The 25,618-nt window shown below is 41.7% G+C and overlaps 1 protein-coding gene across 1 annotated transcript in view; it reads right to left on the bottom strand.

Moving 5' to 3' along the window:
- TEP1 (telomerase associated protein 1) overlaps positions 1-25,618 on the bottom strand; it is a 2,704,809-nt gene that overhangs the window by 1,255,087 nt on the left and 1,424,104 nt on the right. The window contains exon 24 of the mRNA XM_044058078.1: positions 5,394-5,573. Coding sequence (XP_043914013.1) covers positions 5,394-5,573 — 180 coding nt within the window. The remainder of the gene's footprint in view (positions 1-5,393; positions 5,574-25,618) is intronic.

Raw genomic sequence — 25,618 nt, 5'->3', positions numbered from 1 at the left:
TTAGAAAAGACAGGTAAGTGGTAATGCTTGGTGAAGGTGTGTACAGAACTCCAGGTAGCAGCCTCCAGGATGTCCCTGGTAGGGACTCCCCGGAGAAATGTTGTAGAGGTTGAGGTAGCCCTAGTGGAATGAGTTTTGATCCCCTGTGGGATAGGTTTTCTGTGGTGTTTGTAGCAGAAATGGATGCAGTGTGCTATCCATTTGGAAATGGTTTGCTTTGAAATTGCCTTGCCCTCTGCCCCTGTACCAAAGCTGACTAGCAGCCGGTCAGTTTTTCTCTAAGGCTTAGTCCTGTCAAGGTAGAACCTGAGCTGTCTGTGCATGTCCAAGGAGTGCAGGATCCTTTCCCCTTTATTCTCAGGATTAGGGAAAAGCGTTGGTAAATGGATAGATTGGTTTAAAGCTACACTGGATACCACCTTGGGCATAAATGATGGGTTGGTCCTGAGGGAAACCCTGTCCGCATGGAAAATAATAAAGGGTTTCACAGCCATGAGAGCCTGTAAGTGAGACACTCTTCTTGCTGAAGTGATGGCTAGAAGTAAGACTGTTTTCCAATAGAGGAATTTTAACTCTGCTGTAGCAGCAGGCTTAAAAGGGGGAAGCATTAGCATCTCTAGAACAAAGTTAAGGTCCCAGGAAGGAGTGGGAGTTCTCCTCGGGGCGGTCTTAAATTGTTAGCTCCTCTCAGGAACTGTTTGATCAGAGGGTGAGAGAAGAGAGGTGGCTCAGTACTGTAATGAGCTAAGATAGCAGAGGCATGAATCTTAATTGATGAGAAGGATAGGCCTTTATGGAGTAGCTCTGTTAGGTAATCTAGGATTTGAGGTAAGGTGGGCACGGCTGTGTCCTTTCCTTGAGACTGGCTCCAGGAGCAGTATCTAGTCCACTTTTCTGAATAGGATATCCTAGTACTAGGCCTCCTGGCCTCAAGGATGACATCCAGCACCTGTGTGCTGAGGGTTGCTGGTGGTGTATTCAATGAATAAGCCAGGCTGCAAGGTTCAGGGTTTGCAGCTGAGGATGCAAAATCTGTCCCTCCTGCTGGGAAAGCAGAGGGGGGGGGGGGTCTGATGTAGGTGCCAGGGTGGCACTGTCAGACTGTGTAGGAGTGTGTACCAGTGCTGGCATGGCCAGTCTGGTGCAATAAAGATTGTCCTTGGCCTGTCCTGTTTGATCTTGAGTAGTACTTTTGAGAGGAGGGGCAGAGGGGAAAAGGCATAGATTGAGAGTTTTTTTCCCATGTAAAGGATAGGGCACCCACTTTCCATGCTTGGCTGTGGGGATTTCTGGTGCAAAACTTGCTCAATTGATGGTTTTGGAGGGAAGCAAAGAGGTCCACCTCTGGTGTCCCCCACCTGTTGGTTAGAAGTTTGAATGAGCTGGGTTCCAGTTTCCACTTGTGTGGGTTCAGTAGATTTCTGCTTAAGTCGTCTGCCAGTGAATTTTGTTTGCCTGGCAGGAATTGAGCTTGCAGGTGCACTTGATTGCTCAAGGCTGTGTTCCACAGGGCCATGGCTAACCCTGAGAGTGGGTAGGAATGAGTTCTCCCCTGCTTGTTTATGTACCACATAGCTGTGGTGTTGTCTGTCATTATCAAGAGTTGTCCTGGAAGGATAAGGTATTTGAAGGCTGTCAGTGCATGCTGTACAGCTAACATTTCTTTTTGATTGATATGCAGGTGAATTTGTCCTGGGTTCCATTTGCTTTGAATGCATTTGCATGCCATGTGAGCCCCCAATGCATAGTCTGATGCATCTGTTGTCAGGGTTTGGGCAGGGAGGGGTTGAGTGAAAGGGAGTCCCTTGTTGTGGTTGCAAGCCTCTGCCCACCAAAGGAACTCAGTCCTTAGACAAGGAATGATAGGAATCAGTGTTTCCAGATCCTGTAAATATTGACACCAGAGACTTTTTAAATACCACTGAAGTTTCCTCATATGCAGTCTTGCATATGGAAATAGTAGAATGCATGAGGTCATGAACCCTAGGGCTTGCAGTATTTTTCTTGCAGATATCTAGGTTTTGGTGGCCATTAGTTTGAAGTAATTTGTTAAATAAACCTGCTTTTCTGAAGTAAGGAATGCCATCTGGGAAGTTTTGTTCAAGCTTGCTCCCAGGAATACAATCTTTTGGCTGGGTACCAGATGTGATTTCTTTTCGTTGATGGTATACTCTAGAGAAGTTAGGAGTCTCTTTACAAATGTCAGGTGCTGAAGTAGCAATTCCTGACTGTCTGCCTGAATCAGGCAATCATCCAAGTATGGGTAAATTTGAATATTTCTCTGCCTGCAGTACGCAATGGCTAGATAAAGGCATGTTGTGAATACCCTGGGCGCAGTAGATAAGCCAAAGGGAAGTGTAGAGAACTGATAGTGCATAGAGCCTGCCCTGAAACATAGATATTTCCTGCAAGATTCCCTTATGGGATGTGCAGATAAGCTTCTTTTAAGTCTAGGGTGACCAGCCAGGAGTCTTTGGCTAGAATAGGAAGTAACTGCTGGAGTATAAGCATTTTGAATTTTTGTACCACCAGGAAGGTGTTGAGAAAGGAGAGATCCATGACAGGGTGCCAAGAGTTCTCTTTTCTGGGCACCAGGAACAGTCTGGAGTAGAAACCCTGTCCCCTTTGCTCTGCTGGAAAAGGTTGAATGACTCTGATACTGAGAAGAGAAAGTAATTGCTTTTGAGCCTCTGCCCACTGGTTTGGAGGAAGGTCTGGTAACCCGCTTGGGGTTGGCAGTGAGTGGAAATAGAATATGTATCCCTGGGATACAATGTGTAGGACCCATTTCTCCTGGGTAATGTACTTCCAGTTTTTTTGCATGCAGGGCGAGTTTTCCTCCTAGGGGTGCAAGTACTTGGGCATGGCTGGGAAGGATGATAGACAAGTAATTGTGAACTTTTTCTGTAAGGGGGTGGCTTGCCATTCCCTGTTTTTGAGGTGGAAGCACTCCATTGTTTAAATCTCTGCAAACCCTGAGGCTGTAGCCTTTGTGGTCTGTTGCCCCTGGGTTTGGACTGAGAAGGTCTGGGAGGGACTGGAAAGGACCAGTTTTTAGAAGGCTGATGCCTACTGAATCTACGTGGCTGTACCTGTAAGAAATCTTTGACAGTTTGCATAGATTTAGCTTTTTCCTCCATCTTTTTAAGAACTATTTCTGCTTTTGTGCCAAACAAACATTCTTGGTTTAATGGAGCATCTAGTAATTTTGTTTTGACATGGTCTAGCAAGATATGTTCCTTCAGGCAAGCATGCCTTCTCAGTACAGACCCAGTGAAAGCAGCCCTGCAAAATGCTTCTAAGGCATCAAAACCACATCGCAAAGTATGTTTACTAACTTGGCTTGCAGAATGCATTAACTCTTGTAAATCTTTATTTTCTTTACAATCAGGAATCAACAACATTTTTTGTTTAATTACTTTTATAATATGCTACTGGTACTTCAACATGTGAAACTGGCAATTTAAAGCCCTGATGGCAAGAGTTGCAGAGGTATATACCTTCTTACCCCATCTGTCTAAAGCCCTAGAATACCTGTCCGAAGGAGTAGGGTTTTTGGCTGTAGTAGCCTTAATACCTTTAGGTCCCTGGGAAATGGTCTCTGGATCCGCAGTGGGATTTTTAAAGAGAAATCTGTGAGAGTCAGGTACTCTGTAGTACATGTCAGGCTTTCTAGGAGCTGGAGGTAAAGTATCAGGGGTAAGACTGGATTCCATGAAGACATCATCTACAATATCCAGGACAGGGGGTATAGCTACAGGTTTGTGCTGAGGCAAGTCTAAAAATTCTCTGAGTCTCTTTTTGGACTGTGGGTAGTCCTGGCATTCTCAGCGGAAATGCTCTCTTAAGGTATGCAAGGTTTCAATGAAAGAAAAGTCCTCTGGAGGGGAGGCAGAGAGAATGGAATCCTCTGCATCTGAATCCTCATAGGTAGATAAAGGCATGTCCTGGTAATCAGAGGGATCGGAGTCATCGGACTCATGGTCTGCAGAATCAGAAGGAAAATCAATTCTTTGTCTTTTTAGAGGGGGAAGCCTGGCTTCCTCTAATTAAACTAATAAGGTCTTCAGCCTTTCTAAGCATTTGTTTCTATGGCATAGGGAGCTTGAGAATGTGCTTTGGTCGTCAGTTTTCTAGGTGTAGTGCGAACTCTGTGCCTGAGAAACTCGGTAGCTTTAGTCAGAAACAAAGTAGTCAGTTTAATACGAACATCGGAAGGTCTGAATACAACCTCAGAAGCCAGTGCCTGCACAGCGGCTCCAGACCCATCCAAGGTAGTGACATCCGCAGGTTCCATAATCAAAAAAGCATCTTGCGGCATACCGGACTCAGTAGAGGCCTGCGAATCCGTAGAAGCAGGTATCAGGGGCTGCGAAGGCGCCGCACTGAGTACCGGTGGACTGGCAACTAGCTTAACGGAAGTTTTGGACCTATGCGGTCTGTCTCTGTCTTTATCCTTACGTTTTTTCGGAAGTTCGGTAGTCGGATTGCTTATCAAAGCCATTTTGGAATACAGAGAACGAGAGCAAAAGAATTTAGTGACAAAGATAGCCCGATGATGAATAATTTGGGAGTTAAACAAGGCACAAAACAGACAGCGAGGAACGGTGTGGTCTGGGCCTAAACAAGTGACACAGTAAGAATGAAAATCTCTGCAAGGTATTTGCATTCCACAGGCAATTCAATTGTTAACTTTTTCTGACATTGGTTAGAGCAAAAAAAAAAAGGATCCCCAACGGGGAACTTAGCTTTAGAAGACTTCAGGTTTGAAATTAGAAAAACGAAAATTTCAGGCAGTGGCCAACCGGCACTTGCGAACTGCTTCTGCTTCAGGCTCCCGTACAGCAAGAAAAGCCGATGTAATGGCGTCGGCTGCATGTTTTATACTCCTGACGACCTAATGCCATGAAAGAAGCAACAGCATCTGACGCAAAAATCCCAAGACTCTGGTATTTGGGCTGACTGAGGGCTACATGAAGGCAGATAATCCAAGTGTGATGACTGCAACAGTGAAACATGAAGAACGTCTGCAAATGGCATATGCTGATACCCAGTTTAGAGATGTATCAAGTCAACATCCTGGGCTTCATTCTGGGGATAACCAAAAAGTGCTAGAAGTTGTTTCAGAAAGGCTGGATTCCACCTGTGATTAATTAATAAGGATAAAGATAAGGAATTGTACTATGCAGTGATCCTTATGATCAACATCCTTTATTAAACCAGATTTCATATTTTACCTTTTGCCATATCCTGCCACCTATGCTTAATATATTATGTGATTATTTCATATTTTGTTTTCATGACTGCAACATCTAAGTGTCTAAATGCACATTAAAAAAAGTGTTCTTTATTCATTGCAGTATTGTTAAGTTGTCACTTTTACATGGCTATACCTGGTTGTTGAAAGCAGACTCATCCAGTCTTTTTCCATAAACTGCTAAGGTTTTACGGATAACTTCTGGTTTCTCCATGGGTTCTAGTGGGTGCAGCTGAAACAGGACAGAATCTGACCGCTTCATGAGTGAATGATGCAGGCTGGTGTCTGCAGTCACGCTCAGGACCAGAGTGACATTCTGTTAGGTAAAAGACACATTAGTAATACAGGTTCACCTTTAGGCAAAAATAAAAAAAAAAACTCAATGTAAAGACCTGCTTATAAATTTAAAAGTTTACAGCAACCTATGAATTTCATTTTTATAAGACAGAAATAAGCAAACTCAGTCAAAGTATATCAATTCACGGTCCTCAAAGTAAAATATCTGCAAATTTAACTCTTTTTCAGGTCCATCAGTATATGAAAAAAAGTAATGGTATGCATAAATGCAAAGTAGGTTTCCTTGCGTATATCTGTACTACATTCTTTGGCACAGACACATGTGGATTTTCTTTCTGCGGAATACTGTAGTATACCAAAAAAAAGTACAGTTGTGTACACTTACCATAAATGTAGATGTTCGAGTGTATTCACTATTGCAGTCATCACACTTGGGTTATCCTGCCAGGGGTAGCCCTCAGTCGGCCTAAATACCCGAGGCTTAGTATTTCTGCATCGGTTGCTGTCACTCCAGGACTGACGTCAAGTCATTAGTGGTATAAAATCAGGCAGCTGACGTCATTACATCAGTTTTTCTTGCCCCAACTGTCAGGAGCCCTCAAATAGGGAACTAGGTAATGGTGGAAGAACACCCCCAGTAGAAAGTAAATACCAAATATTCCCTGTAAGGAGAGAGGAAGCGCGAGAGAGACAAGGGGGATGGAGGGTGGGAAACCAGGACTGCAACAGTGAATACACTCGAACATCTACATTTATGGCAAGTGTACACAACTGTATTAAGTTCTTTGTGTTTCACTGCTGCAATCATCCCACTTGGGTTGATTCCCAAAGCTGAAAAAAAGGGTGGAGGCAGTCAAGAAGACTGGGGGCTGGCTAGGAAGCCCTGCAACACTGTGGTGGCAAAGCCTGCTCTGGATTTGTAGAAGATAGGCAGGTGGTAATGCTTGGTGAAGGTATGAACAAAAGTCCATGTTCCAGCCTCCAGGATGTCCCTGGTGGGGACCCCTCTGAGAAAAGCTGCAGAGGTGGAGGTCGCCCTGGTGAAATGCGTCCTGACCCTCTTTGGGGGCAGTTTCCCATGCTGTTTGTAGCAGAAATGGATGCAGACTGCTATCCATTTGGAGATTGTTTGGATATGGCCTTGCCCTCTGCCCCTGCTGCGAAGTTGACTAGCAATTGGTCATTTTTTTTCTAAAAGATTTAGTAAACCAAAAACGAAGCAGAATCCAGACCAGAATGTAACTAATAACCAAACAACCACAAGCCTGGATAAACGAAGCAGGATGTCCCAAAAAATAGGTTCTTTATTGAGCCACAACGTTTAAATAAAAGCACACCATTAACGCTTTATCACATGCAAGTCGCGTTTAGGTCATAAAAAATAATTGACATCAGACAATCATACAATCATCCAAAAACATTTTTTTTGGTTCCTTTGCAACCAACCAACCTATCAGGATACTTCTATTTCTTTTTTCATTTAAATTTCATTTCCTCATTTAAATATTCATGAATAATTCATTTACAATACGCCCCTCATTCTGACGTACAATTGTGAATCAAAAGGTTTAGTATACCTAGCTTCCTGCACAGTTTGTAAATCCTTCTATGTGTGAAAAACCGAAAGAAAGCTGAAAAGAAGGATATACGAACATTATTATGAAGTGGCTACATCTAAGGACACCAATGCTTTATTTAAACATTTAAAAAAATGCCCTGAAGCAAAATACACTTTCTTGGTTTTGGAACAAGTTAAACTTGATGGTAGGGGGGGACCCTGGGAAGAAAAAATTGAGTTCACAGGACTGAATGAGTACATCTCAATTTTACCTATATTATAACTAAGAACAGCTAAATTATAATTAGTATTAATTTATATAGTCAGAACCTTTGGAAAGTGATAATATGTGAAGAGAACAATAGAATTTAATGCACTGGTTTAACAAAGACAAATATATGATTAAATACATGGGCATATGTACTTCTTTATGTATTTATTTACTTATTTATTTGTTTTTTAACTGAACATAATAATATTTTTAAACATGGTATATAAAAGCATCAAAATGGAATAAAATTGTTTATCATGAAATGATAAAATCTATTTTTTAAGAAATATCACTCAACATTAATTTTAAAATGATTTTATAATGAATTATTCATGAATATTTAAATGAGGAAATGAAATTTAAATGAAAAAAAGGGTATTCGTTGTTTTAAATTCAATAGAAGCATCCTGATAGGTTTCAATTAATAAGGAACCAAATAAAAATGGAGTTTTGTATGATTGTCAGCATCTGATGAAGTCGAATGATTTTATGACGAAAACACACTTGCATGTGATAAAGGCGTTAATGGTGTGCTTTTATTTAAACGTTGTGGCTCAATAAAGAACCTATTTTTTGGGACATCCTGCTCGCCTTATCCAACTAAAAGATTTAGTCCTATCCAGATAGAATCTGAGCTGTCTGTGCACACCTAGAGAGTGAAGAATCCTTTCCCCCTTGTTTTGTGGGTTAGGGAAAAAGGTGGACAAATGAATGGATTGGTTGAGAGCCACACTGAACACCACTTTGGGCATGAAGGATGGGTTAGTCCTGAGGGGGACCCTGTTAGCATGGAAAATGATGAAGGGATCTACAGCCATGAGTGCTTGTAGCTCTGAAACTCGTCTAGCTGAAGTGATGGCCAGAAACAAGGATGTTTTCCAAGAGAGGAATTTTAACTCTGCTGAAGCTGCAGGCTCAAAGGGGGGTAGGCTGAGCTTTTCCAACACAAAGTCAAGGTCCCAAGCTGTGGTAGGAGCTCTTCTGGGTGGCCTTAAGTTGTTAGACCCACTTAGGAACTGTCTGATGAGAGGGTGTGAGAGGACAGTTGGCTCTGTGCTGTAATGAGCAGAGATGGCAGAGGCATGAATTCTAATAGAAGAGAAGGATAGACCTCTGTGTAGTTGGTCTGCTAGGTAATCCAGGATGACAGGTAGGGAGGGCTGTGTTGTTTCGACTCCCTTAGCCTGGATCCAGGTGCAAAACCTTTACCACTTATCAGCGTAGGATTTTCTAGCGCTGGGGTGTCTAGCCTCATGTATAACATCCAGGACTTGTTTGCTTAGGCTGGCAGCTTGAGGAGAGGTCAGGGAATAAGCCAGGCTGCCAGGCTCAGGGACTGCAACTGTTGATGCATGAATTCTCTATTCTTCTGGGTCAGGAGTGCTGGGGTCTGAGGTAGGTGCCATGGTGGCAGGGGTGACAGGCTGAGCAGCAGTGGGTACCAGTGCTGGCGTGGCCAGTGGGGGCAATCAAGATTGCCCTTGGATTTTCCTCCCTTACTTTGAGCAGTACCCTTGAAACAACTGGTAGAGGAGGAAATGCATAGACTGAGACGTTTACCCATTGGAAGGATAGAGCATACAATTTCCAGGCCTTGCTGTGAGGTTCCCTGGTACAGAATTTGCTGAGTTGATGACTAGAGTGGGAGGCAAAGAGGACCACCTTCGGGGTGCCCCATTTCTGGGTTACAAGGTTGAAGGTTCTGTGGTCTAGCTGCCACTAGTGTGGGTCTAGCAGGTTTCTGCTTAAGTTGTCTGCCAGAGAGTTTAGGGAGCCTGGCAGGAATTGTGCTAGCAGGTATATTTGCATGGCTGAGGCTGTGTGCCAAAGGGTCATGGCGAGCCTGCAGAGAGGATAAGAGTGAGTCCCTCCCTGCTTGTTGATATACCACATCACTGTAGTATTGTCTGTTTTAATCACTAGAGGCCCCGGGGAGAGTAGGGGTCTGAAAGTTGTCGAGGTGTGCTGAACAGCTAGCATCTCTTTTTGGTTGATGTGCACATGTATTTGATTTGGGCCCCAATGGGCCCTTAATGCACCTGCCGTCCAGGTGTGTACCCCAGGCATAGTCTGATGCATCTGTGGTGAGGGTCTGGGTGGCGTGAAGTTGTAAGAACGGAAGTCCCTTGTTGTGGTTGCATGCTGCTGCCCACCAAAGAAAATCTTTTCTTAGACAGGGTATCATAGGTATAATAGTTTCCAGGTGTTGAGAGTGTTGACACCAAAGGCTTTTTAGGTACCATTGTAGTTTCCTCATATGCAGTCTGGCATATGGAATGAGTAGAACATAGGAGGCCATGACCCTAGGGCTTGCAGGATTTTCCTTGCAGATAATTGGGTTCTGGTGGCTATGTGAGAGAAGTAGCCTGTCAGGTAGGCTTGTTTTTCTGTAGTAAGGAATGCCATCTGGGATGCTGAGTCCAGGCTTGCTCCAAGGAATACAATTTTTTGTGTAGGGACTAGTTTTGATTTCTTTTTGTTGATAGTATATCCCAGGGAGGTCAGTAGGTCCTTTACAAAGGTCAGGTGCTGTAATAGATTTTCCTGACGGTCTTCTTGAATCATGCAATCGTCTAAGTAGGGCTAAATTTTAATATTTCTTTGTCTGCAAAAAGCAGTGGCTGGAGCTAGGCATTTTGTGAAAACTCTGGGAGGAGTGGATAAGCCAAAGGGAAGTGCAGAGAACTGAAAGTGCATAGATCCTGCCCTGAAACGTAGATATTTCCTGCAAGACTCCCTGATTGGGATGTGTAGGTAGGCCTCTTTAAAGTCTAGGGTGGCTAACCAAGCATCCTTGGAAAGCGTAGGAAGAAGCTAAAGGAAGGTGAGCATTTTGAAATTTGGTTTCACCAGAAAGGTGTTTAGAATGGATAGATAGAGGATTGGGTGCCAGGTGCCCTCTTTTCTGGGTACCAGGAAGAGTCTGCAATAGAAACATTGGCCTATCTAGTCTGCAGGAACATGCTGCATTGCCCTCATGGAGAGCAGGAAAAGGACTTGCTTTTTGGCCTCTGCCCACTGGTTTGGAGGAAGATCTGGGAACCCTTATTTGGGGTTGGCAGAGTGTGGAAATAAAATTTGTATCCCTGGGACACTATGTTGAGGACCCATCAGTCATTGGTAATAGAGGCCCAGTTGTTTGCATGGAAGGGGAGTTTTCCTCCGACAAGCAAGTGAGTAGAGGTAAGGGGTGGAGGTGTAAAGTCATTGTGAGTTCTTACCATAAGGGTGTCTTAGCACTCCCTGTTTTTGAAGAGGAGGAACTCCATTGCTTAAATCTCTGCATTCCCAGGGACTGCTGTCTGGGGGGTCTGCTTCCCCTGGGTCTGGGCTTAGCTGGCCTGGAGGGGGGTGAGAAAGGATCAATGCTTGGAGGGGCAATGCCTACTGAATCTTGGAGGCTGGAGCTGTACAAAGTCTAACGGTCTGCATAGATTTAGCTTTTTCTTCCATCTTTTTTAAGACCTCTTCTGCCTTGGTGCCAAACAAATTGTCATTGTTCAATGGTGCATCGAATAATTTTGATTTGACATGGTCTGGCAAGGTATGTTCCTTAAGCCAAGCATGTCTTCTAAGGACAGAACCAGTGACTGCTGCCCTGCAGGATGCTTCAAGGGCATCAAAGCCACACTGCAAGGTGTTCTTGGTAACCTGGCTTGCAGAATGCATACGCTCTTGTAATTCTTCATTTTCTGAACAAGAAGGAAAGGAAGATATTTTTTGTTTGAGGAGTTCCATGGTATGCTGCTGAAATTTCAGCATGTGGAACTGACAATTTAGTGCTCTAATAGCAAGAGTTGCAGAGGTGTATACTTTTTTACCCCATCTGTCTAAAGCTTGGGAATCCCTGTCTGAGGGGATGAGATTCTTAGCTGAGGGGTCCTTGGGAGATGACCTCTGGGTCAGCAGTAGGATTCTTGAAAAGGAATTTGTGAGAGTCAGGGACTCTGTAGTATCTGTCAGGATTCCTGGGAGCAGGAGGAAGGGTGTCAGGAGTCAAAATGGATTTCATTAAAACATCATCCACAACATCCAGGAGAGGAGGAATGGCTAAAGGTCTGTGCTGTGGTAAATCTAAGAATTCCCTGAGTCTCTTTTTTGACTGAGGATAGCCCTGACATTCCCAGTGGAAATGCTCCCTTAAAGTATGTAGGGTTTCACCTCACCAAGTGAAAAATCCACAGGAGAAGAGACAGAAGGAATGGATTTCTCTGCATTAGAATCCTCATAAGCAGAGAGGGGTTGCATGTCTTCATATTCAGAAACCTCAGAGTCATAAGACTCCTGTTCAGATAAAACTACTGGGGGAGAAGTCTCTTTCTTTTGGAAGGGGTAGCCTGGCTTCCCCTAATACGCATAATGAGGTCTTCCGCCATTTTAAGCATTTGAGATTGAGGCATGGAAGCAGGTGCCCGAGCTTGGATTGTTTTTTTAGGTGTAGTTCGTACCCTGGGCCTTAGAAACTCAGTAGTTTTAGAAAGAACTGAAGATGCGAAAGAAGTCATCAGTTTGTGTCGAGTATCGGTAGTGCAAAGAACTTCCTTGAAAGCCGGTCCCTGCTCAGCAGCTCCGGACCCATCCAAGACAGAGACATCCGCAGAATTCTTAGTCAAAAGAGAGTCTCGTGGCATACCGGACTACGAACGGGTCTCGGTAGAGGCCTGCAAACCCACAGAAGTGGGCATCAGGCGCTGTGAAAGTGCTTCAATGAGGACCAGAGAACTGACGACTAGCTTAACTGAAGCGTATTCGGTAGTATTGGATCCGTGCAGTCTGTCTCTGTCTTTATCCTTACGTTTTTTCGGAGGATCGGTAGTCAGAAGTCTTACCGAAGCCATATCGGAATAAGCAGACTGAGAGCGAAAATATTTAGCTACAATAAGGGCCCAATGACGTATAGTTCTGGCGTTGAATAAAGCACAAAAGAGACAGTGAGGGGACGTCGTGGTCTGGGCTTAAACAGGTGACGCAGTAAGAATGGAAGTCTCGGTGTGGTATTTGCTTTCCACAGGCGAGACCATTGTTAACTTTTTCTGACATTGGTTAGAGCAAGAAAAAGTTATCTCCAATGAGGTACTTAGCTTTAGAAGACTTCAACTTCAATTCGGAAACGAAAACTCAGGTAGCGACCGACCGGCACTCATGTGAACCGCTTCTGCTTCAGGCTCCTCGGCAAGAAAGACTGATGTAATGGCGTTGGCTGCTTGATTTTACACCACTGACGACCTGACATCAGTCCTGGAGCTACAGAAACCAACACAGAAATACTAAGTCTCTGGTATTCGGGCTGACTGAGGGCTAACCCTGGCAGGGTAACCAAAGTGTGATGACTGCAACAGTGAACACGAAGAACATCTGGAGTTCCAACACTTCTGTTTTCTAGACATCACAGACATGAAATCAGCTTATTTAAGACCTATAGCAAGTGTTACCATAGTGTAAAGAACAGCAGGTTAAATTCATCCATATTCATCTTCAAAATCCACTTTGTCTAGGCAGGTATGCAGAGAAGCTACAACCTATCCAATCAAACAAAGGGTGCAAGGCATGCAAAATAACACTGAACAGAATACCAGTCCATCGTGGGATGCAAATAACTGTATATTACACACACACACCTACGGGTAATTTGGGGCATCATCAAAACACCCACAACCATGTCTTATGGATATAAGAGGAAACGAACTACCCCATCAAAATGCACTCTGACATAGAGATGACATGAAGAATCTATGTAGCGGGCACCTCAGACACAAACTTAACCAGAGAACCAGGCACTGCAAGGCAGTAGCACTAACTTCTACACTTATGTGCCATCCTGAAGACGTCAAGTGTTCAATATCTTTTTATTTATGTATGTATGTATTTATCTATTTTTGTCCATTATCATCCCCCCTCATTAGATATGATCCAGTGCCACTCCCATTCTCTGTAGTCAGAGAAATGAAATAAGACATTAAATTAACAAAATTGTAATGGTTGGATAAAGCCACAGAACAGAGAAAACCTTCAGTAATAGGGAAGACTCACCACTTCCCAGCCCAGGACGCTATACACTGGGCTATTTCTAGGGCATGGCTAGAGCCTGCAACTTGTTTATGTCCAGTCCCAAGGCACTCATCAGCTCCGTCAAACCAGGATCAGAACCAGGTCAACAATTTCCCATGGCAAGAGCCTGCAAGCCTATTTCTTTCCTGGTACAAGCCAACCAGCCCCATCCCCCACAAGAAACAGAAGTTGAGGGTAGGGAGTAGGTCAATCACTCTGTAAGGAGGCTTGATCTTTCCTCTCCTACAACCCAATCCCACATGGCAGCTCTCTAGAGCTCATGTATGAGCAGCCTTCGACGGGAAGTGTGTGAGTGCATTCAGATGTCTTCCACAACTAATACAGCAAACCACTGGGTAGTTTGGACTCAGCAGGCTTGTACTCTATGGGTATAACACCAGTGCCTCCTCTAGGCATCACACAACTGGCAAAGCCAGAGCTGCCCCCCCGGATAAGTGAGCTTATGACAATCCTGTCCTTCCCATCTTCCCCATGCAACTAACTGAACATAGGACTTCTGGGTTACAGGAACACAGGAACAAACTAGCTAAGTGATCACTGGGACCACACGATGTTTAGCAATATACACTTATAACAGACCGTTTTCAAACTCTTAACAGTGCCCACCTCCCAAATTGAGCAGGGATGTACATGATAACCAAACCAACCAGTCATGAAGGTTAGCCTTAAAGGTAGCCAAAGAAGTACTTTGCTTGACCTGTAGTTGTAACTTATTCCATAGGCTAGGAATAAATTGAATTAGGAACCTATCTTTTCCAGCAAGTCTTGTTTACTTATCAGTGTACATTTAGGCCCTTAGTGTGTGGTTTTGCAAAGAAATAGCAGATCAGATAGGACTACATCTTTCATAGCTCTAAAAGCAAGACATGGATCACCTTGCACCAACCTGTAGTCTACTGAATAACAGGACAGTCATGCTGATCTATCAGGGTAGCTGACAAATTTAACACCTGCAATTTTCTTGGTTAGAAATCTCTGAAGCCTTCCAACTGAGCAATATGCTTGGATTTGTACATCCCACTTTATTCTAGGATGGGTTTGATAAAGGAAGAGTACAGTGGTAGGATAACTTGTTTGGGTTTTGATGACATTCTCTTGGAAATCAACTGGGCCAGATAGAAGGATTTCCTGACTATGGTGGAAACATGAAGATCAAATAAGACCAAGTGTTGTCCATATAAGAACTTAGGTCTCTTATGATTGTATCTGTCTATAGAGGAGTACCATTTATAACTTATTTGGTGGGAAGAACTTTTCTGACAAATGCTATTATGTTACACTTTTTTAAACTTAGTTTAAGACCGTTTTTGTTACACCATGTCTTTGCATATTCCAGCCCCATGTCTTTGCATATTCCAGCCCCATGTCTTTGCATATTCCAGCCCCATGTCTTTGCATATTCCAGCCCTTGCTGGAATGGTTTTGTATTAGTACTTGAGTGGATAACAGTGCCCAGTTTGTAGTCACCAGCAAAATTGGTCAACCACACTTCAGAGATAATATTGGTTTGGATGTCTCTAAAATAAATGCCAAACAGGACAGGGCCTAGAAATGTTCCTTGTGGCACCATACTAGTTAAAATTTTACATTCAGAAAGGGCATCAACAACTTTCACAACCTTGGATCTACTGGACAGCCAATTTGCAGTCCAGAAGACAATGCAGGGATTATTTATTATTTTTAATAATACCTGTATAAGGGATATTGTCAAAAGCCTTGGCTAGGTCAAGATAAGCAGTGTGCACAGAATTACCAAGTCCCAGCCCCTGAAACCTTTTCAAAAAAGCTTCCTAGGTTCAGGGGACATGACCTACCCTTCACAAAACCAAACTGATTGTGATCTACAGTAGATATAAAAAGTGTACACACCCCTGTTAAAATGCTTCAACAAAGTATTAGTTTAAGGGTGTGCACACTTATGCAACCAGCTTATTGTACGTTTTTTTTATTTTTTATATTTTTCCCCTTAACAGCTTTGTTTGTTTTTCATTTGAATTGTACGGGTTATAGGTCACATTAAAGGTGGGAAAAGTTTTGAAATGATTTATTGTGGTCTCATTTTTATATAAAAAACTGGTATTTTAAGAGGGGTGTGTAGATTTTTTTATATCCACTTTAGATAAGTTAGGTTGTCTAGGTCTGCATAGATGATTTCTGCAGGGATACACTCCTTGGCTTTGCATATAATGCTGGTGAGGGTGACGGGTCTATAATTACCCAGGTCTGTAAAAAGACTACTCTAGTGTGTGGAGTTGTCACACTGGCTGTTCTCCACACTTCAAGAACAAACCCTGTAGATAGGCTGTGATTGAGCAGTACAAGCTCAGACTGTGCACACTTGGCACCGTTGTGAATGCAGCCTAGTACATTGCCCAGTCCCATGGAAGTATTTTTAGCCTTTGACAGGGATTCTATGACTTGTTCTAAAGTGACTTCCAATGAAACTAAACTCTCAGGAATGAGGTGAAACAATGTGGGCAGGAGGGGTAAAGTTGGCACCATATTTGACTGTTAATATATTAGCTATATTCTTGGGGTCAGAATGGATGATGATATGGATGAGCTCAATGCTATTTTAAACATTATTCCTTAATTTTCTGACATAACTAAAGAAACATTTGTAATTACATTTGGAATCTTTAGCAAGCTTAAGTTCAGGCTCTGCTTTACATTTCCTAATAGTATTTTTACGTTCCTTTCAGGCATGTTTCAGTGCAGTGTCGGGGTATGGAGATGGGGATTTCTTGCAACTTTTCATTATTATTCTTGTTTTGTTGTAAAGTTTATTAATACAGTGGTACCACCAGAAAAGCTTATTCCTGAATTTACCATTGTATTTACGACAGATGGGTACTGACTTTTCTATGCAACTGTTCAGTTGATGGTAGAAGTCCAGAGGTGAATGTGGCAGCCCCCTTAGTTGGGTCCATTTACAAGGGATTGTTGCTAATTTTGCATAGGTCTTCTACAAGGTGAAGTAGTTTAGCCTTGGAGAAGTCCCTAAAAATGGTATCATTTGGTGGTAAGACTAGCCTGACAGAAAATAATTGATTTGTGTAACAAGGGAAGAGAAGATGTGAGGTGGGGTGCAAGAACTGGGCTAGGTTGGTAAGGAAAAGGTCATGAATATCAGAGCCTCTAGTGGGTAGTTTTACAATTTGCTCCAGTACACTGGTATTAATGAAGTAAAGGAAATGCTCAGCATAACTAATTTTAGAGGTAAAAGTGTCCCAAGTAATACATGGGTAATTGAAGTCCCACAGTAAGATGGTGTTTAATGCCTTAATGATGTTGAAGTAATTTCTGTGATCTTTGGCTGACACTGATGGGGATCTGTAGCTAACAATAAAGTAACATCTGGATTTATTAAGGGTGAATTGGGTCACCCAGGAGCTTCAGTTAAGGGTTGTGGGTAATATGATGGATAGCAATGATGTTTTTAATAAGTACATATACCCCCCACCGGCAGTAACCCACAGGTCTAAAAGAATGATAAGCACTAAACCCTAGTAAAAAAGAAGTGCTGTCATTGCAATGAAACCATGTTGCAGTAACTACACAAATATGAATGTTTTTGAGTTGCAGAAGGGCCTCAGGTTCTGGCATATTTCTATTTAGACTCCTAGCATTGTGTACAGCCACCTTAATGTTATCCAAATTTGAGTGAGTTTTCTATGTAGGAATGCCCAGTATGGGAATTCTGAAACTAAACAATTCACTATAGGGGCAGTAAAGGCTTTAGCAAGTATGTTGAAGCCCTGGTATGACAGCTATAAGCCATCCTTGGTGAAACAGGAAGCCTTATCTACCACATTACACCATGCTGACACATACTTACTTAGCCAGTTATTAAAGCCAATTATCTTGTCTTCGTATCTAGGCTTCATTTTGGTGAAGCCAAGATACTACTCAAAACCAATGTCTTTCCAGCTTCTAACATATGAATAGTAGTTCCATTATGTCTCTAAGCATGTCCCTCTGGGTGGAGCACTTCAGGTCATCCACTCTCACATACATCACCACTACATCAAAATCAGATTTATCTAGCTGAAGAGACCTTAGGGCCCTTGTACCATCACAGATCCTGGTACTGGACAAGCATCTTAGAGTCACCAAGTTCTTGTTCAGTCTGGTGAGTAAGGAGTCTGTATGCATAATTAGTAGGCCTTACAGGCCTAGGTCTGCTTTCCTGAAGACTCTTAGGTGGCTCTGTACATTTCAGTATGTGTGAGGGGAGAAGGAGTAGAACTTGGAATATGTGACAGCAAGTTCTTGGAGTCTTTGGCAAATTTTTCTTTACAGCCTCCGTATACCTTATGGGTCTACTAGCGTGATGCGACTGATATGGTGTTGTGTAGGTATAATACTTACCAAGACTGGACTGATGTGAGAGGATTGCCTCAAGGTTTCTTAAATACTTTCATCTCTTGCAGGCTGTTGTACCAACTGGTAGAAAACGTAAACACAACCCAACATGATGCTATGCAGGTAGGTAGATGCGCGGCCAAACCAACCAAGTAAACAACAAAAGGCCAACAATATGCGATCCAGAAGTAACAAAAAGAAAATAATTAGGTCAAATACATATAGATGGCTAAATAATAACCCTTTATTAAACAGACCGGTTTCGGCAACCAATGCCTTCTTCAGTGTATGAACAATTCACCAAAAATGCAATCCATTTATAGACACACCTCACCTGTGAGACAGATGGAAAATGCAACCAGTATATATTTAAAGAGAAAGAACCCAAAATGTAAACTGCAGTTAAGCATGATAGTAAATGCAATCATAACTTGACAATATGTAGCAAATATAACATAAAAATAGGTACTTCATTGAAAATTGAGAAATAAAGAATAAAAAATAGAAAATATGTTATGAACTAACCCCCACACATTGAATTATATAACATAAATGTAAATAATATAACTTATAGTGTAGTTATGCTGAGAACATATATCATGCATGCTGTCATAACCATAAAGAGCATCACATCCAAAGCATGAAAAAAAGTGTGATAAGTGTTCCAACAGAAAACATGTGGTTAGCAATTGATGATGTAGCCGAATTCGAAAATCCATGCTTAGTCCAATGTTCCAATATAATTCCTTCAGCTGTGATTGAAGCAGATATGTCGATATGCCTTTGGCTGTCCTTCATCGGATCCTATATGACACATTAGAAAAACTATAAAAAAATATGAGAGATAGAGGCAAACAGATTAGTATGAACCAATATTCATGACTATTCATGATGTAAATGAGATATATAAATCATTATGTATGAACATAAAACATAAAATGTACCAACCTATATCCTCATATTTACAAATGGTCATTTAGTCCAGGAGGGAATAGAGCGCCCAATGTAATGATCCAATGTTGTTCCTTATGAGTAAGTATTTTGTGCCATCCCTGGGGATTACTACGGTCCCCCAGAATTCTATCTATAATTACAAAAGAAAATTGTGCTTCAGGATGTTTCAAAATGTGCCTATATAAGGCATTAGTTTCCTTCCTGGTTTTAATGTCTGATCTATGTTCGTTGATGCGTGTTCTGAGTGGTCTAGAGGTTTGGCCTACATAAAAAACTTGACACCGACATGTTGCCAGATAGACCACCCAACTGCTGCTACAGTTGCCAAATATTTTGCATTGATACACTTTACTGGTATTGCGACTTGTAAATTCCTTACTTTTATTGATTTGTTTACATGAACCACAATGGCTACAAGGGAATGTACCCACTAATGCATCCCCTGACATAGTCAATTGTTGGTGTATCGCTCCCCCACTTTCTATATGTTTGAAATGTGAAAAGAGAGAGCCAAGAGTTCTGCCTCTCCTATAGGAGAAATAGCATTGTTGATCCAATATTGTTCTCAAATATTCATTGGCCATGAGAATATTCCAATGTCTATTAATGATACCCTTGATAGCATTGGAATTTCTGCCAAAGGTGGTGACGAACCGAATGATATTCGTAGAGCAATCCCTGATTTGAGATTGATATTGTAACAAAGTTTTTCTCTCCATATTATTAGTCCAATTCCAGGCATTAAGAATGTCTTGATGTCTGTAACCCCTGTTGGCAAACCTATGATAAAGATCCAAGCCATCCCTATCAAAATCACCCTGTGTTGGGCTCAGGCGTTTGATACGCATAAATTGGGACTTAGGGATGTTGCGGATGGTGTGGCCTGGGTGCATGCTGGAAGCATGCAACAAAGTATTGTATTGAGGGTATTTACGATAAGATCTCATGTTCAACGTATGGTCTGTGTTTCTGGTAACGGTAACATCCAAAAAATTAATGCTTTGAAGATCGTGTGTTACCGTAAACTCAATTCCCCATACATTTTGATTAAGGTATTCAATGAATTCCTGTAAATACCTGACATCTGCCCGCCACACCATCCAGCAATCATCCAAGTACCTGCGCCAAATATCTATTTCCACCAGATAGATATTGTGTAGTGGATCATAGATCATGCATTCCTCAAAGAATGCCATGAATAAATCGGCATAAATGGGAGCAAAGGATGCTCCCATCGCCGTACCCTGCAGTTGCCAATAGCATTGCCCTTGAAAATAAAAGACATTCTTATTGAGGACATGTTCCGTCATACAGATAAGCAGTGTATTGAACCCAGAGGAGTATAAAGCAGCCCTATCTAACCAATATTGTAGGGCCTGTAGGCCAGCCCAGTGTGGAATGCTAGTATATAGGGCCTTAACATCCAATGAGCACATGAGCCACCCAGGCTCAAGTTGACAATCCTGTATAATCTGTAGAAATTGGGTCGTATCCTGCAATCTAGCCCTGACAAAACACAACAGTGGTTTGAGATATTGAGTAAGAAAGGCAGATAAAGGCTCCGTCAAGGACCCAAATCCAGATACAATCAGTCTGACCGGAGGATTTGTAATGGACTTGTGTATTTTTGGAAGTAAATATAAGATTTGTTTCTGAGGATCCTTGACAGTTAACTGAAAAACACAATTTTTGGTTATGATGCCCTCCTCAAGGGCAAGATTAAGAAAAGTGTCTATTTCCTGTTTGAAGTGAGTGGTAGGATCATAGGCCATGTACATATAGCATCTTTTATCAGACAGTTGAGATTGGCCCTCATTCAAATATGAACTCATATCCATCACAACCACGGCTCCCCCCTTATCTGCTGGAAGGATGGCAATATTTTGATTCTCCCTTAGCTCATTAAGAGCAGTAGTTTCCTGTGTTGAAAGATTAGATCTCATTATGTCATATTCCCTATGTTCAAAGTGTAGGTCCCTAAGGACCACTTGCATAAAAACAGAAACATGTTTGTGCATAGGTGGTTGAAAATCAGACTTAATGAATCTAAACTCATCAGTTCTTTGACAGTCTCTATCTGCAAAAAACAATTTCAAATTCAGGTTACGACAGAAGCTCATAACATCAGTGACAGTGCTATAGTCATTGCAAAAAAAACCCAGGGATAAAACCTAAACCTTTATTCAGAAGTTGTAAATGCTGTACAGACAATGTTTCTTTAGACAAATTCAAAACATTTTGATTGATCCCCTGATTTAGGTTAGAAAATTCTGGATCAATCCCTCGAGGGAATTGGGCATGTTTGCCACTTTTGTGTTTGCGTCCACCCCTACGCCTGGGACCATGTCTAAAGGGATTGCTCTATTGGATTTTTTTTCCTATGTGGTGAATTCTTGTTACTGGAACTATCATAATCGGTACATGAAGAATCCTCCCCTGATGTGCTGGCACTGGTTTGATCCCTGTTTTTCAAAATGGACCGTGGCCTTTTTTATTAAAATTGTTACTGGGAACATTAGATGTAGAACCAGAACTGGTACCCATAAATCTCACTGTACGCCCCCTTTGGTAGTCCATATAATCTCTTTTAAACTTTTTTATTTTTCTATCTTTAGTAATTTTATCATGGTTTGTGAGTTCCTGTGATAATTTGTTAATAGAGTCTTGAAATGTGGATTGAGACTCAAATCTTTTGCAATCTAAACGCATAGTTTTGACTTTCCTGGAGATTAATATCAATCATACGTTCATAATATTGGGCCAGTATGTTGACAAAAAGCATGGACCCTTTCTGTAAGGCTTCACACCACTCATTAGATAATCTGTCTTCTTGTCTGCCAAACAATGGTTGTAGCCGAATTCTGAGACCCCTAGGGGCTATGTTTTTATGTAGATATGCCCGGAACAAACGTAAGTGCCATATGTTTGATCTTAGGTTTTTAAGACCCTTGGAAAGGGAATTAAATGCTAATTCACAATTCATGGCTGATTGTTCCCCTGATTCATTGGAAATGTAAACAGTCAGTAAGCATAAGGCAGATGCCACACTGCCTTAGAGCACCTAATTTAATCAGACTGGCCACAAGTATGAGAGCAGAATGATTTTTTTAAACACCTTTATTAAATTATTAAAGACATAAGCAAAGATACATTAACAGAAAACAAACCATTTTAACATTTTTCAGTTTAAATACATTATACATCATGTATCTTTTCCCTATTACTATAATCAGTCCAACATTTCATAAATTGCTGAACTCCTACCTTCCTTTAAACCTCACTCCTCCTCCTGAACATTATTCTGGATGTACTGTTCTCACAATTTCCATTTACGTTTGAGTAATTTGTTCCTTTCCTTTTCTAAAGATCCATTTTCCAGTTCTTTTCTCTCTTATATAAAGTTCAATACCTCAAACACAGGTTTTGTAGACTTTGATTTCTATTTTCTAGTAATTGCTTTTTTGCCAGCCACAGAATTTAACAAAGTGTTACTATGCCTAGGAAATTCAGATCCTGTACCCCAGCTCAAAAGAATCATTACTCACGGCCATTTGCTCACCCAATATTTCTGACCGTGTACTCTGTAAGGATCATTTACACTTCCAATGCTCCCAGTTACCAGAGGAAAAATTCTTTGAGGACTGCTTGGGGGTATAAAAATACCTATGCAAACACTTCAAAGCAAAGATGCTAAATCTTCTGGGTTAGTTGCAAACATGGGAGCCATACATATGTTTTCTCATTGTTTTCTTGTAAATTGTTTTTCCAGTCTCTCTTCCCAATCTTTTTTAACCTCCCCTGATTGATTCTTATACTTACACCATGCAATATTTTATATGCCCTACTAATTATCCCTTTTTAACAGCTGCTCATGTTCTAGATTCAACTAAAAACTCTACCAGAGCATGTCTTTCAATTAAAATTCCCCTATCCCTTGCTCGTTGCCTGTACTCTGAGATCAAGCCATGGTAGGAAAGGCAGTCTCTAGCCAGCAATCCAAATGTCTTCTTGGTCTCATCCCACTCTATAACCTTTCCTGTTTCAGTTAATTACTCCCAATATCTTGCTTTATTTGCCAGATGTTTCCAGTAAATTCTAGCCCTCTCTTGCTTACTTTATGTAACTCTACTTGCAGTCATCCCTATTGGTGAAATCTCCTTTCTCCATTCTCATACTGGCTTAATTCTTAGAATACTTTCTGCTGTTTTATGAATATAATACTCTGGTTTTTATTCTCCCACTCTCACTCCATTTCTTGAGCCTCCTCCTCACTTCATCATCCCTTTCCACTTTGAATTATAACCTTCTACTTGTTTTTCATATATATAATATATATATATATATATATATATATATATGTATAGAGAGAGAGAGAACCTTAACTGTGTATCTCAAAAATATCCCTTCAAATCATAGGTTCTTAGGTGTAATGGCCCTGGAGCCTTTACAAGCCTAGCCCATAGGATTACCCTGGCATCGTCCCACCTGACCTTAGTTCCCAGTGCCTCTGTCGAGTAGAGTGGCCCTGTGGTGAATTTTCTATTTCCCATCCACTCATCAAGATTTCTCTTGAAGAGGGCCAGTGAGGTGCTCTGCTTGACATGTATGGGAAGTCTATTCCATAGCATGGGGAGTCTCTGGGTGATGAACATGTCACTTCAGCATGTTCTGTTGATTGTGATAATGAGGTTGAGGTCTCTGGAGCATGTGGTGTGGAGGGATTTGGATTTCTTTAGATGTAGCATTTCTAACAGAGCTGGGTTAGACATGGCTCTGTAAGTCAAGCAGAGATTGCCTCTAAGTAGGCAATATGAGACAGAGAATAGTTGGAGTTCTTTGAGTCTATCCATGTAGGACAAGTGTTTAAGGCCTAGGATCCTCTTTGTAAAGTACTTTTGTGACCACTCCAGTTGTTGCAAGTGTCTAGTGAGGTACATGCCAAATGGGGCATTCTACTCGATGACTGGCCTAATGAGGGAAGAGTAGAGGGAGACAATGACCTCTTTTTTCCTGGATGCAAAACCCTTAGTAATGAGATGTGCCACATAGAAGGACTTTCTAACTACAGTGGCAAAGTGGTGGTCAAAAGAGAGGTTGCTCTCAACCTGTGTTCCCAGATCTCTTATAATGCCTTCTGTGTTTAGTGGACTACCGTCAATGTGGTAATTCAAAGGAACCGGGTTTTTCCCAAAGGGGGATGATGACACATTTTTTGGCATTGAGCTTAAGGCCATGGTTCTGACACCTGTCATTGATCTCATTGAGGCCTTTCTGTAGGATGTCAAAATCACTTGGGGAGTTAATAATAGCTTCCAACGTCAGTCAGAGTCCCTTCGTGTTGGCCTGAACTTCAGAGAAGTAAATACCAAGCAGGAGAGGACCCAGGACCGAACCCTGTGGGACTCCACTCATGACCGGTCTGCAGTCCAATTGTGGGTTCTATCTGTGAGCCAGTTTGCAACCCATCTAGTGGTATAAGGGTTGATGCCTAGCTTAGTGAGTTTTTCTATGATTCCTGTGTGGGGAATGGTATCAAAGGCCTTGGCCAGATACAGGTAGGCTGTATGAACCACCTTGCCTTTATCCACAGCTCTGGTGACTGACTCAAAGAAGTCGACCACATTGAGCAGTCATGATCTACCCTTTACAAAACCAAACTGTGTAGGATCCAGAGTTTGGAGTTTCCCTATATCCTTGTTTATTAGGTCCATGATGATGCGTTCCATAGCTTTGCATATCAAACTCATTAGGCTAGTGGGGTGATAGTTCCCAGGGTCTGTAGTCACTCCTCCTTTGTGGAGAGGGATGACTGTATCAGTGCACCATTTGGTAGGGACAAAGCCTGAGGTGAGGCTGTGACTGAACAACGCACACAGGTGAGGTGCCAGTCCACTCTGTAGTTCATGTAGAACACAGCCAGGGATATTGTCAGGTCCCACAGAAACTGTATTCTTGGCCTTGGACAGTGCTGTTTTAACCTGTGCAGCAGTAAAACTGGGTGCGTGGCAATCTGCTGGTGTTGTGATTGGTCCTTGGGGGGGGGGGGGTAAAGTGTTAAATCTAAACCACCTTGATCTTTCGGAAGGCTCATTTTATCGCACTTTTCCTTCAGTTCTTTATTAATTACTGTCCATGACTTCTCCTTAGGTTGATAAAAGTATGCCTGAGCCATATACAAGAATAAAGGAATTAAAACATCTTCACTGGTTGAATCTTACCATCCATAAATAAGAGTTTCCAGTTTATCAGTTCTTGTATTACCGTTTGTTTAGTCTCTTCACACATACCAATAGCTGCTATAACAGAAGCTTTTTTAATCCATATTCCGAAATACTTCATCTCATCATGACCTCATAATAAATATGGGTATTGCTGAACCAATTTGTGTGTGGCACACAATTTATGGCTAATGCCTTTGTTTTATCTTCATTAATTTTATATCCCAAAAAAGACTTGAAACTGTCAAAATGCTCCACAAAACTGAGATATCCTTTTCTGGATTTATCAGGTACACAATAATATCAGCTGCCAACAAACCCAAGGTTGGCTAGTTAAAGCTTCTTCTATTTTTTCCAGCCTTTTGTTGTTTGAATTGTTATATTCATATCTTCAATGTTTCATTTATTTTAATCACTTCTGAGTAAATTTGATTTTATTTTTCCCTCTAAATTACTGGAAGTTATCTCTTGAACCAAAGCTAAAGTTTGAGCTGCTTTTTGCTAAACAAATTCAGAATCCTTCTCAGAAAGCGTTTTCTCTTCAACCTTTCTGAAAGATTTTCTTTCAGGTTTTCCAAATTTCTTCTTTGCTGGCATCTGGGCAGTGTACTTACTAGTCAGTAATCGAA

This window comes from Protopterus annectens, chromosome 16.part0 (assembly GCF_019279795.1).
Source record: "Protopterus annectens isolate FY-2018-M chromosome 16.part0, PAN1.0, whole genome shotgun sequence".
NCBI classification, from domain to species: Eukaryota; Metazoa; Chordata; order Ceratodontiformes; family Protopteridae; genus Protopterus; species Protopterus annectens.
The sequence above is the reverse complement of the archived record's forward strand: the minus strand, read 5'-3'. Positions and strand labels throughout refer to the sequence as shown.